Here is a 15798-nt window from a genome sequence, read left to right on the forward strand (position 1 = left end):
TTTCCAGCTTTGGCTTCAAAACAAATTTACATTTCCAGCTTTGGCTTCAAAACAAATTTACATTTCCAGCTTTGATGCAAAACGTCTCCCTCACTACATGGCCTAAATTCACATTCATTCCACCCCTCCTCCATCGTTCTGAATCGGATCGCTAACTTGAAAATCACAACAAACCCAATTTGTTATCAATGTTCGTCTTTCATTAATCATCCACTTTCGAAACTCCCCTCTTGCCCCTCCCCTCCAAATCCCCCCCCCCCCTTGCACCTACACTCCTAAACTCCCCCCTTGCCCCTACACTCCTAAAATCCCCCCTTGCCCCTCCACTCCTAAACTCCCCCCTTGCCCCTCCACTCCTGAACTCCCTCCTTGCCCTTCCCCTCCTAAACTCCCCCCTTGCCCCTCCCCTCCAAATCTCCCCCTTGCCCCTACACTCCTAAACTCCCCCTTGCCCCTCCACTCCTAAACTCCCCCCTTGCCCCTCCCCTCCTAAACTCCCCCCTCACTCCTCCCCTTCAAAACTCCCCCCCAACCCCTCCCATTCAAATCTCCCCCCATACCATTCCTCTCCAATTCTCCCTCCTCCCCCCATCCTCCTCAAAGCTGCCTCCTCCCCACTTCGTCTCCCTTCTATCTCATACCTCCACCCCGCCCCCCCAACCTTCTACTTTCCTCTGCCCCCCCTCAAACAACCCCTCACTGTGCCTCATCCCTTCACCATCAAACCTTTCATCCTCCTCATCCTTCCCTTTCTTGGAACTCTTCTGTAATCTCTGACACACTATCAACTGCTCTCCCTACCTCCCCCTCTCATCCTTCATCTTACCCTACTACCCCCCCTCCCCTGTCCTGTACCCGATGCTCCCCCTCTCTCTTCATTAACGGTATGGACCTCAAACATCCGGGGCCTTCGCTCAAACCTGACTGATCTCTCCATACAGGTTGCTTCTGACAATCCAGACTTGTTCTGCTTAACAGAGACTTTCCTCCCTCAAGATGTCTCTGATTCCTTAATATCTCTTCCTGGTTACTCCCTCCTCCGGTATGATAGACCTGAGCCTCGTCCTGGTGGTGGGGTGTCTATCTTTATCAAAAACTCTCTTCCTCACTCAAATTGCACTGCCCTCTCTCCTCCTCACCCCCAGGAGTACCTCTGGCTACGGCTTCCTCTCCGCTCCCACCTTTTGTTCATATGTGTTCTGTACCGTCCTCCAAACAGTGATGACTCCATTTACATTTCACTGTCTGACAACATGGACCAACTTCTATCCACTCATCCCAACTCTCTCTTCCTCATATGTGGTGACTTCAACTGTCATCATGCCAGCTGGTTGGGTGTGGGTTCCTCTCTCACCAGTCATGGCACCTCAGCAAAGGACTTCTGTGACTCACTGGGATTGACACAATCTGTCAATTTCCCGACCCGGATCTCAGCCAATGGAGTATCTTCTCTTCTAGACTTGGTTATGACAAACTTCCCTGCTAATGTCTGCTGCTCTTCTTCTGCTCCAATCGGTTCTTCTGATCATGTGCTTGTCAAAGTGGACATCTCTCTGGCCATTCTCAGAGAGCCTCCTCAGCGTCGACGAGTCTGACATTTCACTCAGGCCGACTGGGACGGTCTTCAAGCAGCCATCAATCGTCTGGATTGGTCTCCCATCTCCACTGCCTCTGACATCAATTCTTCCTGGGAATTCTTCCAAAGCAAACTGCTCTCTCTCATGCACAGATTTATCCCATCTCGTCTTCAGTTGTCTTACCCTTCCTCCCGTCCATGGTACACCGAATCTTGTGGTGAGGCAGTTGCCCTGAAACAACTTGCCTTTGCCTCTTGGAAGGCAAATCCAACTGAAGGCAATCTCAGTTCCTTCCACCAAGCTCAGAACAAGTGTGTTTCTACCCTCAGGAGTGCCAGGAAGCACTATCTCTCCACACTCAAGAATGAATTCTCAAACCTGTCTCCTTCCTAAGAAATCCTGGTGGCGTCTGGTCAAATCTGTTTCTGGTGTTTGTTCCCCCTCCATCCCCTCCCTTACCTCAAATGGCCACACAGTTGACATTGCACGTGACAAAGCCGAATGCCTCAACTCTGTGTTTGCCTCAAAATCTTGTGTCCCAAACCCATCTCTCTCTGTTCCCACCCTTCCCAGTCGAACCCAACTGCTCCTGGACTCTGTGTCCTTCTCTCCTGACATGGTGGAGGAGTTTTTGTCTAACCTCGACTCTGATTCTGCAACTGGACCAGACGGCATCAGCCCACAGGTCCTAAAATCCTGCTCTGCTGCTCTATCTCACCCTCTCTCTGTCCTTTTCACCCTCTCTTTTGCTCAAGGTCATCTGCCAGCATCCTGGAAATCAGCAAACATTACCGCTTTACACAAAAAAGGTGCAAAAACAGATCCTTGCAACTACAGACCAATCAGCCTGCTCCCAATTAATCAGCAAAGTCATGGAATCCATCATTGCTTCGGATATGAAATCTTTCCTCTTCTCCAACGGCTTGATCTCTGATCATCAATTTGGTTTCAGACCAGGTCACTCTACTCTGGACATGCTGCTTCTGCTGTCTCAACAATGGATGGAGGTCCTCAATGCCAAACAGGAAATCAGAGCTGTCTCCCTCGACATATCACGTGCCTTCGATACGGTCTGGCACCCAGCTCTGCTCACCAAACTCTCCTCCTATGGTATCCATGGAAATCTCCATGCATGGCTTGCGGACTTCCTCTCTGGTCGTAGTCAACGTGTGGCCCTGAATGGATTTCTCTCAACTCCCCTTCCTGTTCAGGCTGGAGTTCCCCAAGGCAGTGTTCTGGGCCCTGTGCTTTTTCTGGTCTTCATCAATGATCTCTCCGACTCTCTGGAAAATCCTCTCTATCTTTTTGCTGATGACTCCACTCTCTGCCGCTCCATTCCTCTGCCCTCAGATCGGCAGTCTGCAGCCTCCTCACTCTCTGAAGACTTGGACAAAATCACAGACTGGTCAAACAAGTGGAACATGTCTTTCAATCCTGACAAATCTCACACTCTTACTATGTCTCTCCGAAAAGATCGACTGGACAACCCTCCCATCTACTTTCTCAACAATCCTCTCCAAGAAGTTCTGTCGCTCAAGCTTTTGGGTCTCACTATCTGCCATGATCTTTCTTGGGAAAACCACATTTCCAAACTGGCCTCCAAAGCCAGTCGCCGACTGGGCATCCTCCGTCGTGCGAAGTCCTTCCTCGGCACACCTGAGCTCCTCACCACATACAAGGCTTTCATCCGCAGCTCAATGGAATACTGTTCTCCCCTATGGGCCGGTGCTCCTGCCTCACACCTAGCTCGGCTTCACGCTGTCGAAACCAAAGCTTTCAGAATTATTGGAATCTCCCGCGATGAAGCTATATCTGAGGGCCTTTCACTCACTCACCGCAGGCAGGTAGGTGGTCTTTCTGTCTTCTACCGACTCCTCTCCGGCCTTGCACCCCCAGCTCTCTCTGTGCTCTGTCCCCCAAATATTCCTACAGGTCGCACAAGATCTGCCAGCAACCCTCTGATGGTTAAACTGCCGAAATCTCGGCTCTCTGCTCACCTTCACTCTTTCATTCCTCTTTTCTCCCGCCCCTGGAACAAACTCCCTCACTCCCTTCAATCCCACTCGTCCCTCCAGGTCTTTAAAACAGCTGTTCACCACCATCTCTTATCTTCCCCCATCCAAAACCTTGATCTTTTCTACCCCCGCTAATTCACCCCAGATCCACCTTGTTTGAAATTCCAACTTCTTTCCTGGAAGTCCTGGCAGTGTCCATATGTTTTATACCTCTCCCACCCCCCCCCCCCTTCCCATGCCCCACCCCCAATGCCCTCTCCCTCTCACAGATCTCTCGATGTCTCCATGTCTCTCGGTCCCTGCTCTCAAAATAATGTTGTGTTTGTGTCCTTCCTCCTCTCTCCCCATCTTGTCTACCGCTCCCGATGTTATATGTTTTATGTGTCGGTTTATCTTTCTGTGTGATTAATGTTCGCTCTTTCACGAGCCTCGATCTTGTATACAAAAAAAAAAAAAAAAAAATTTTTTTTTTTACATTTCCAGCTTTGATGCAAAACAAATGTACATTTCCAGCTTTCATGCAAACCAAATTCACATTTCCAGCTTTGATGCAAAACAAATTTATATTTCCGGGTCTGGCTGCAAAACAATTTACATTTCCAACTTTGATGCAAAACAAATTCACATTTCCAGCTTTGGATGCAAAACAAATTTACATTTCCGGCTTTGGATGCAAAACAAATTTACATTTCCAGCTTTGGATGCAAAACAAATTTACATTTCCGGCTTTGGATGCAAAACAAATTTACATTTCCAGCTTTGATGCAAAACAAATTTACATTTCCAGCTTTGGATGCAAAACAAATTTACATTTCTGGCTTTAGCTGCAAAACAATTTACATTTCCAACTTTGATGCAAAACAAATTTACATTTCCAGCTTTGGATACAAAACAAATTTACATTTCCAACTTTGATGCAAAACAAATTTATATTTGCGGGTCTGTCTGCAAAACAATTTACATTTCCAGCTTTGATGCAAAACAAATTTACATTTCTGGCTTTGGCTGCAAAACAAATTTACATTTCCAACTTTGATGCAAAACAAATTTACATTTCTGGCTTTGGCTGCAAAACAAATTTACATTTCCAACTTTGATGCAAAACAAATTTATATTTCTAGGTCTGGCTGCAAAACAATTTACATTTCCAACTTTGATGCAAAATAAATTCACATTTCCAGCTTTGGATGCAAAACAAATTTACATTTCCGGCTTTGGATGCAAAACAAATTTACATTTCCGGCTTTGGATGCAAAACAAATTTACATTTCCAGCTTTGGATGCAAAACAAATTTACATTTCCGGCTTTGGATGCAAAACAAATTTACATTTCCAACTTTGATGCAAAACAAATTTACATTTCCAGCTTTGGATGCAAAACAAATTTACATTTCTGGCTTTAGCTGCAAAACAATTTACATTTCCAACTTTGATGCAAAATAAATTCACATTTCCAGCTTTGGATGCAAAACAAATTTACATTTCCGGCTTTGGATGCAAAACAAATTTACATTTCCGGCTTTGGATGCAAAACAAATTTACATTTCCAGCTTTGGATGCAAAACAAATTTACATTTCCGGCTTTGGATGCAAAACAAATTTACATTTCCAACTTTGATGCAAAACAAATTTACATTTCCAGCTTTGGATGCAAAACAAATTTACATTTCTGGCTTTAGCTGCAAAACAATTTACATTTCCAACTTTGATGCAAAACAAATTTACATTTCCAGCTTTGGATACAAAACAAATTTACATTTCCAACTTTGATGCAAAACAAATTTATATTTGCGGGTCTGTCTGCAAAACAATTTACATTTCCAGCTTTGGATGCAAAACAAATTTACATTTCTGGCTTTGGCTGCAAAACAAATTTACATTTCCAACTTTGATGCAAAACAAATTTACATTTCTGGCTTTGGCTGCAAAACAAATTTACATTTCCAACTTTGATGCAAAACAAATTTACATTTCTGGCTTTGGCTGCAAAACAAATTTACATTTCCAACTTTGATGCAAAACAAATTTACATTTCTGGCTTTGGCTGCAAAACAAATTTACATTCCAACTTTGATGCAAAACAAATTTATATTTCCGGGTCTGGCTGCAAAACAATTTACATTTCCAACTTTGATGCAAAACAAATTCACATTTCCAGCTTTGGATGCAAAACAAATTTACATTTCCGGCTTTGGATGCAAAACAAATTTACATTTCCAGCTTTGGATGCAAAACAAATTTACATTTCTGGCTTTGGATGCAAAACAAATTTACATTTCCAACTTTGATGCAAAACAAATTTACATTTCCAGCTTTGGATGCAAAACAAATTTACATTTCTGGCTTTAGCTGCAAAACAATTTACATTTCCAACTTTGATGCAAAACAAATTTACATTTCCAGCTTTGGATACAAAACAAATTTACATTTCCAACTTTGATGCAAAACAAATTTATATTTGCGGGTCTGTCTGCAAAACAATTTACATTTCCAGCTTTGATGCAAAACAAATTTACATTTCTGGCTTTGGCTGCAAAACAAATTTACATTTCCAACTTTGATGCAAAACAAATTTACATTTCTGGCTTTGGCTGCAAAACAAATTTACATTTCCAACTTTGATGCAAAACAAATTTATATTTCCGGGTCTGGCTGCAAAACAATTTACATTTCCAACTTTGATGCAAAACAAATTCACATATTCCAGCTTTGGATGCAAAACAAATTTACATTTCCGGCTTTGGATGCAAAACAAATTTACATTTCCAGCTTTGGATGCAAAACAAATTTACATTTCTGGCTTTGGATGCAAAACAAATTTACATTTCCAGCTTTGGGTGCAAAATAAATTTACATTTTGAGACAGTGAGTTATGGGTGGGTTAATTTTATGAATAACCTTGCTGCCCACTGTGCTCTTCAGATGTCCCAGGGTGTTTGGTCGTGCACTCACCAGTCATGCCAACTGGCAGCTTGATGTTCGGCAAGCCAAGGATTACTTTGTGGGTCTTGTACACCTGGACATGCCTGATGCAAGTTCTCCCTCTGTTCCCGATTCTTATTGGATAGTCAGACGTGTTTCTTCTCATGCGTCTGCTTCTTCTTCTTCTTCTTCTTCTTCTTCTTCTGCGTGAGTATCAAATTCTTATCTATATTGCTTTAGTGTATTGAGATGTTGTTTTTTAAAGTGATACTTGAAGGTGGTTAGAGATGTCACTTTTTTACACGATGACCGCTAAGGTATGACACACTTGTCATTGTGCCTGGAAAAAAAATACAAAGTCAAGGCTCATGGAAGAGCTAGAACACTGAATGGGTGCACCAGAATAAAAGGAACAGGAGAAAGAGAGAGGAAAACAACAACAAATAGGGTCGAAGGACAAAGTAGAGGGAGACTTGAACAAATAATGGATAGAAGGAAGAATGAGGGGTAAGGAAGCATGCACACAAGTGGACAAGGTGGAGACAGAAGCAGATTCTCAAGGAAGGAAAAACTGGAAATTTGGAAGGAGATGGGCTTGGGGGGGTGGGGGGGGGGGGGGAGTTAACGTTCACGCATGGCTTGCGGACTTCCTCTCTAGTCGTAGGCAACGTGTGGCCCTGAATGGGTTTCTCTCATCTCCTCTTCCTGTTCAGGCTGGAGTTCCCCAGGGTAATGTTCTGGGCCCTGTGGTATTTCTGGTCTTCATCAATGATCTCTCTGACTCTCTGGAAAATCCTCTCTATCTCTTTGCTGATGACTCCACTCTCTGCCGCTCCATTCCTCATCCCTCAGATCGGCAGTCTGCAGCCTCCTCACTCTCTGCAGACCTGGACAAAATCACAGACTGGGCAAACAAGTGGAACATGTCTTTCAATCCTGACAAATCTCACACTCTTACAATGTCTCTCTGAAAAGACCGTCTGGAAAACCCTCCCATCCACTTTCTGAATAATCCTCTTCAAGAAGTTCTGTCGCTCAAGCTTTTGGGTCTCACTATCTGACATGATCTTTCCTGGGAAAACCACATTTCAAATCTGGCCTCCAAAGCCAGTCGCCGACTGGGCATCCTCCGTCGTGCGAGGTCTTTCCTTGGCACACCTGAGCTCCTCACCACATACAAGGCTTTCATCCACAGCTCAATGGAATACTGTTCCCCCCTCTGGGCCGGTGCTCCTGCCTCACACCTAGCTCGTCTTCACGCTGTTGAAACCAAAGCTTTCAGAATCATTGGAATCTCCCGTGATGAAGCTACCTCCGAGGGCCTTTCACTCACTCACCGCAGGCAGGTTGGTGGTCTTTCTGTCTTCTACCGACTCCTCTCCGGCCTTGCTCCCCCTGCTCTGTCTGTACTTTGTCCCCCAAATATTATGCATAAATAAATAAATGTCCCTATTCTCTTCAATTGTTGTGCTTGTGTGCTTCCCTCTCTCTCCCCATCTTGTCTCCCGCTCCCTTTATCTTATGTTTTACGTGTCAGTTTGTCTTTTAGTGATCAATGTTAGCTCTTACATGAGCCTCGATTCTGTATTATAGAATAAAACGGGGTTAGAAAAGATCATGGTTTGGATGAGGGATGATCTGAGATGGCGATGAAAAGGTGGGAGAAAATAGAGACGAATACGTGGAGGTGAGCAGTGATTCTGGATTTTGGGAGTTTCACCGGAAGAGGGCTGCTGGTGGACCATGTGCACCCTGTAGGAACTCTGGGGAACAAGCACGGAAACAGCAGAGGGTGCAAGACCAGAAAGGTGGTGGTAAAATATATATAAACCACCGACCAGTTCATTGTCATCACCGGAGATTCCAATAATCTTGAAGGCCTTGGTTTCCACGGCGTCAAACTGAGCAATGTGTGAGTCAGGGGCCCCAGCCCAGAGGGGAGAGCAGTACTCCATCAATATTCTTTGGAGATTTAGTTAATGAACAATACATCCATTATGAGGCTGGGCAGGCTGGATTGGATAGTGGTTATAGGTAGTGAGCGGCTATCCTCACTAGCGCTCGACATCTTGACTTGGTTGACAAAATGTAAGCATCATTAGTACACAAATGTGATAATGGCAGCTTCCCCATGCACCATCCTCCCCTTAGTCGACCACACTTTTGCTAGAACTGGTGAATAACGCACATTCCCTGCCATTTTGGCTGTTTCTGATTCTTCTTCTTTTTCTCCTTCTTCTTTGGGATGCTGCACATGGCTGCAGGTGGCATCATTATCTAGTTTGGAGCTGGGTCGAATGTTTGCCACATGCGAGTATTTAAGGCACAGACAAACGCTGATGAGTGGCCTACCCAGGAGGCCATATATGGTCGTACCACAGGATTCTTGAAATCTGGATGGAGGAGGAATGAGGGGTAGGGAAGGATGCATCCTCTTCCCTCTCCATGCCTTGTCCCCAAAGATCCTGCAGGGCGCACACAGTCCACCAGCAACACTCTTCTGGTGAAACCCCCAAAATCCAGGATAAATGCTCACCTCCACTCATTCTTTCCTCTTTTTCCCCAACTTGTGGGACCAACCTCCACATTCGACAACTATTGGGGATGCCTCTTCATGGTGCATGTACCCCCCAATGCAAGCCGGGGGCCAAATCTTCCCCATTCTTCCCTGCTGCCCGGATTCATCAGCCGCGGGTGATGAAGTACTGCAGGCTTTTTCCAGAATGGTCTATACAACAACAACAACAACAACAGCAACAACAATAACAATAACAACTTCCGCATTCTCTTCCATCTCATATCCTTCCCTACAGGTTTTCCTCCCCTACCCCTCATTCTTATCCACATCCATTATTTGTCCAAGTCTCATTCTATATTGTCCTTCATCCCTGCTGTTGATGTGTTTCCCCTTTTCTTTCTCCTGTTCCTTTTGTTTTGTTGCTTCCTGATCCGTTCTGTGTTCTAGCTCTTCCAGGAGCCTTAACTTTGTAGACAAAAAAAGCCTCAAAAGAGTTGAGTTTAACATGTTATATTCTTAATAAAAATTACTTTTTTTTGACTATTCATGAAGTGAGCATTCCGCATGGTCCCTCACCCTTTCTTCTTGTACACCCTGTGTGCACGCAGGTGCAAGTTTGAATTCTGGGACAGTGGCACACACGTTGATCTCTACCTATCTGTGCCGCCAAAACATGTCGGCCTCTCTTTCGACCGATCAACGAAACAATTCTCCATCGTCAATGCTGAAACCCAGCAGCTCTTAATAAGCACGTGTGTGCGAGGTGCTCACCTGTTCCAACCTGTATTTGGCCTCCAAGTACCTGGGAAGTTGTGTCTTGGTGAAGATACTGCTGTTTCTCTTCCAACATGATGCGTTTCAAAAATTGTTTTTTGTTGTTGTTGTTGTTGTTGTTGCAATCAAGCTGGAATATCTCAATATGAAGAGAGATAATTAGGCATCAACATCAAATTAGGCAAAAAATCTCATCAAAATGATTGCTTGACTTATCAAAAAGGACATCGGAAGGGTCTTTTAAACTCTTGCCTTGCGTTTCCAACCAAGATGTATATTTTCCACCATTTTTGATTTTCCACCTACAAGCCGCCATTTCGGATTTTCCGCCTACAAGCCGCCATTTTATCGGAATCTCGGTATTCCGCAACGTTGAGAGTGAGTGGCAAATTTGATTGGTCGAGACGAGAGTAAAATGGCGTAATATTTTGTCTGCTAAACTGCCGGTTTTTGAAAGTGGCAAGAAGGCGATTTGTTTTCGGCAATGTTCAAGAACCGAATTCAATTGAAACTAGAAGGGCACTCTGTAGAGCGCATACCTACGCCTGGTGAACAGTTTGTTTTGTATCCACCGATAGGCCGGATCAGGATTTGAATCTGAACCAAAATCAAATCGGCTAGTTCTCGTCACCAAACCAACTCGTCCACCAAGTTTCGTCCAAATCCGGCCATAACTTTTTGAGATATCCTGCTGCATATAGTTTTGGCCCCGATCTCTCAATGGTGAAGAATCACTTAGAAAATTCTCGTAGCCGGATCCGAATCTAGATCTGCACCAAAATCTAATCATTTCGTCCTTGTCACATCCGCTACATCTCCGCCAAATTTAGTCCAAATCCGTCCATAACTTTTTGAGATATCCTGCTATGTATCGTTTTTGGCCCTGTCTCCCATTGGTGAAGAATCACTTTAAAAACTAGAACGCCACTCAGTAGAGCGCATACTCCCGCCGTGGGTCAAGTTGGAATAGTACGATTTCACAAAAGTTTTAGGGAGTAGTTCAATGACAACACAAGACAAGACAACACGAGACAGACACTGCACAGATATATATTTAGAATATATAGAAGATAATGTTAAAAAAACAAGGCAATTTCACTTACATTTTCGGATTCAGCGTTCAATTCTATATAAGTGAGTGTATGTTGAGGCATGTGTGACTTCAAATAAAATTGTAAGCCAAGAAAACGTTCGTTTCATTCCTTAGGGATACAACATGTAAAACTGGCCCAAACGTGAAAACAAAACTCGCTCATTTTAAGTCGTACAAGCTAATGCGACCACTCATTCTTCTGGGAAGAATCCCGTGCACATGCTTGTCACACTTATAACTCACCTAAGTCTTTATAAGTTCATCAAATACTGACACCGCGATTGACATTCGCTGAGGTAAATGTTGATATCTCTTCTGAGGTAAAAACAAAAACAAAACAAAAAACAGTTTTAAAGCATTATACGTATCAAGCGATACATTTTATGAAACGGGGAAACCTAATACACACTGTGGTGGTTTTAAAATGACAGAATATGTCTTTATTAGAAACAAACAAAAAATAACCTTGAAGACGACGTTGCGGACAAAATACACCGCTCTAACGCATAACCACGAGTTTAAACTACATTTACAACAAATATGAAAACTATTTTCATATCACAATGTTAAATCTATATATATAAAACACAGTTTGTGTGTGTGTGTGTGTGTGTGTGTGTGTGTGTGTGTAATGTTACTGATAGACTCCTAAACGGAGAGGCTCACGTGCTTGATATTTGGCATAGACATGGCCATTGAGCCTGGGAAGGACATGGCCTACCTCAAAATATTTGACGAGATCCATATTTTTTATTCATATTTACCTCAGCGCATTTCAGCGAAGAATATTATACACGGAATCTGAGCCGGTGGCAGAGCAGCGCGCTGATTCGCTCAGAGCGATCACGTGATGTTCCATCCCCGCCGCCAGACCATTGAACATAAAACAAAGTTTGTGTGTGTGTAATGTTACCGATAGACTCCTAAACGGAGAGGCTCACGTACTTGATATTTGGCACAGACATGGCCATTGAGCCTGGGAACTACATGGCCTACCTAAAAATATTTGACGAGATCCATATTTTTAATTCATATTTACCTCAGCGCATTTCAGTGAGGAACATTATACACGAAATCTCAGCCGGTGCCAGAGCAGCTCGCTGATTCGCTCAGAGCGATCACGTGATGTTCCATCCCCGCCGCCAGACCATTGAACGGAAAATATATCGAATCAATGACCATTGCCATTCACACCACATAGGTGGAGATGCAGCTACCGGGCGCCATCTTGGTTGGCACTCGATGCTGGGCGATGGTGATTTCCGTCACACGTTTGCACGTAATTCAGAGCGAAAAGCGATTGCGTTTTTTCACCTTTTGTGTGATCGTGTTTTGTGTCGATTTTGTGCGATATGAATTAAACGTCTTTGAAACAGCTGTGAAACGTCTTTCCACAACCCTTTCGTAACCGATTGGAGCCGTTTATTGCCGCTCAAAATGGCATTTTAACAGTTGTCTGGCTTTTAAAATCTGGGACACGTTCAAAACAAACGAGATCCGCGAAGCGAGTTTGTCGAGTCGTGCTAACCAAGATGGAGACACGGCGGCTACACTTTTCATGGAGTATGAGCGTTCTATATATTTTCAATTCAGTGCGCCAGACTCGCTCATGTACTTGATTTGTGGCATAGACATGGCAATTGGGCCTTCACGGTGTAATTTGTGCGAGGCTTTTGTCCGAGTGAGCTTGAGTCGAGAGGGTGAATGTACGGGTTGGGAATGTACGGGTCTCCCTTCCCCCGCCCGGCAACGCCGGTACTGGAGGACGTCACAGGATCGGTGAGTCTCCAAAATCCGCTTCGTGCTGTTGTCGCGAAGATGCTGGACGATGTCGCGATTGTTGTGCTGCTCTCCTACCATGAGAACTGCAACGTCATTGTTGACTGGCCCTCCCCTTCCTCCCCTCCCCCTCCCCTCTCTTCCCCCTCCCCCCTCTCCCCCTCTTCCCCCTCCCCCCTCTCCCCCCTCTTCCCCCTCCCCCCCTCTCCTTCCCCTCCCCCTCCCCTACCCCTCTCCTCCCCTCCCCCCCCCTCCATCCTCCCCCCTATCCCTCCCCTCCCCCCTCCATCCTCCCCTTCCCCCCCTTCCCCTTCCCCCCCTTCCCCTTCCCCCTCCACCCTACCCCCTCCACCCTACCCCCTCCATTCCCCCTCCACCCTACCCTTCCCCTCCCCCTTCCCCACTTACCCCCCCACCTCCCCTCCCCCTCGTTCCCCTCCCCTTCCCTTCCCTTCCCCCTCCCCCGCCCGGCAATGCCGGGTACTTCTCTGGTATAGAATATATAGAAGATAATGTTAAACAAAAATGAGCCCTATCTTCCAATGGTAAACAATCCTTCAAAAAATTCCTGGATCGGGAATAATATCCTGAGCTTCACCAAAAACTAATCAATTCTCCCTTATCCCTAGGGCAATCATCCCACCAACTTTCATCCAAATCCGTTCAGAACTGTTCCAGATATCTTGTTCACAAACACACGAACACACACACACACGCACACACGGACACACACGGACACGATCGAATGCATTACTCCCTATAATTCTCATATCCAAATCCATATTCAGATCTTCACCAAAATTGAATCGATTCTTCCTTGTCAGACACCCAATCGGTCCAACAAGTTTCGTCAAAATCCGTCCATAATGTTTTGAGATATCCTGCTATGTATCGTTTTTGGCCATAACTCCCAATGGTGAAGAATCACTTTAAAAATTAAACGAACCGGATCCGAATCCAGATCTTCACCAAAATCTAATCATTTCGTCCTTGTCAATGCGCTCCATCTGCGCCAAATTTCATCCGAATCCGTCCACAGCCTTTTGAGATATCTTGTTCTCAGACAAACAGACATGGGTGAAAACATAACCTCCATCCACCTTCCGTGGAGGAAATAAAGGAAATAAAGGAAATGTTTTAAATATTGTAGGGAAAAAAAAATCTTTTTTTTGACGTTTACCGCCGATGACGCACCGCCTTTTACACCACTTTATTTAGCACATTGATTTAGTTATTGGCCGCTGTTGTTTGTGTCCTTTATGGTGTCCCTATGAAAAGTAAGTTTCCTGTTTGGAATGATTTTTAAATGTGTTTTGATGACCAGACAACCTTACTTACTCCTATCTGCGCATGCGCGATCGGGACAAGATTCCAAACAATTTGCCCAATTCAGAGGCAAACGTTCGTGTTCCGATCACGTTCCGAGCCGTGTTCAAAATAAAACATTCAATTGAAATCAAGTTGTTCCTCGATCATAAAGTGACGTTTGTGGACGGACGGACAGTCGTGCTAACCAGTTCACACAAAGTGAACCGATTGATTAATCCCACTTTTTCTTTTTCTTTTTGTCACACTGAGGTTGTCACACATGGAGGTTGTCACACATGGAGGTTGTCACACATGGAGGTTGTCACACTGGGAGGTTGTCACACAGGGAGGTTGTCACACATGGAGGTTGTCACACATGGAGGTTGTCACACTGGGAGGTTGTCACACATGGAGGTTGTCACACTGGGAGGTTGTCACACAGGGAGGTTGTCACACATGGAGGTTGTCACACTGGGAGGTTGTCACACATGGAGGTTGTCACACTGGGAGGTTGTCACACAGGGAGGTTGTCACACAGGGAGGTTGTCACACATGGAGGTTGTCACACATGGAGGTTGTCACACTGGAAGGTTGTCACACTGGGAGGTTGTCACACTGGGAGGTTGTCACACATGGAGGTTGTCACACTGGGAGGTTGTCACACTGGGAGGTTGTCACACATGGAGGTTGTCACACTGGAAGGTTGTCACACTGGAAGGTTGTCACACTGAGAGGTTGTCACACAGGGAGGTTGTCACACAGGGAGGTTGTCACACTGAGAGGTTGTCACACATGGAGGTTGTCACACTGGGAGGTTGTCACACAGGGAGGTTGTCACACTGGGAGGTTGTCACACTGGGAGGTTGTCACACTGAGAGGTTGTCACACTGGGAGGTTGTCACGCTGGGAGGTTGTCACACTGGGAGGTTGTCACATATGGAGGTTGTCACACTGGGAGGTTGTCACACAGGGAGGTTGTCAGACTGAGAGGTTGTCACACAGGGAGGTTGTCACACTGAGAGGTTGTCACACTGGGAGGTTGTCACACATGGAGGTTGTCACACTGGAAGGTTGTCACACTGGAAGGTTGTCACACTGAGAGGTTGTCACACAGGGAGGTTGTCACACAGGGAGGTTGTCACACTGAGAGGTTGTCACACATGGAGGTTGTCACACTGGGAGGTTGTCACACAGGGAGGTTGTCACACTGAGAGGTTGTCACACTGGGAGGTTGTCACACTGGGAGGTTGTCACACTGGGAGGTTGTCACACTGGGAGGTTGTCATACAGGGAGGTTGTCATACAGGGAGGTTGGCACACTGGGAGGTTGTCATACAGGGAGGTTGTCACACTGGAAGGTTGTCATACAGGGAGGTTGTCACACATGGAGGTTGTCACACTGAGAGGTTGTCATACAGGGAGGTTGTCACTCTGGGGGGTTGTCATACAGGGAGGTTGTCACATTGAGAGGTTGTCATACAGGGAGGTTGTCACCCTGAGAGGTTGTCAAACAGGAAGGTTGTCATACAGGGAGGTTGTCACTCTGGGAGGTTGTCAGTCTGGGAGGCTGTCATACAGGGAGGTTGTCACCCTGAGAGGTTGTCAAACAGGAAGGTTGTCACACAGGGAGGTTGTCACACTGGGAGGTTGTCACACTGAGAGGTTGTCATACAGGGAGGTTGTCACACATGGAGGTTGTCACACTAGGAGGTTGTTACGCAGGGAGGTTGTCACACAGGGAGGTTGTCACACTGGGAGGTTGTCACACTGTGAGGTTGTCACACAGGGAGGTTGTCACACTGAGAGGTTGTC

General features: G+C 45.4%; 1 protein-coding gene across 5 annotated transcripts in view; it reads left to right on the plus strand.

Annotated features, from left to right (window-relative positions):
- Nucleotides 1-12280, plus strand: part of LOC137427305 (fibronectin type III and SPRY domain-containing protein 2-like) — a 63612-nt gene extending 51332 nt beyond the window's left edge. For all 5 annotated transcript variants that reach the window (XM_078778447.1, XM_068116714.2, XM_078778446.1 and 2 more), the window contains 2 exons: nt 6515-6721; nt 9641-12280. In XM_078778447.1, the coding sequence (XP_078634573.1) occupies nt 6515-6721; nt 9641-9884 (451 nt within the window). In that variant the 3' untranslated portion in view covers nt 9885-12280. The remainder of the gene's footprint in view (nt 1-6514; nt 6722-9640) is intronic.
- The last annotated feature ends 3518 nt before the right edge of the window (nt 12281-15798 follow it).

Source organism: Myxine glutinosa, chromosome 5, assembly GCF_964187855.1.
Source record: "Myxine glutinosa chromosome 5, kmMyxGlut1.1, whole genome shotgun sequence".
In the NCBI taxonomy this organism is placed as follows: Eukaryota; Metazoa; Chordata; class Myxini; order Myxiniformes; family Myxinidae; genus Myxine; species Myxine glutinosa.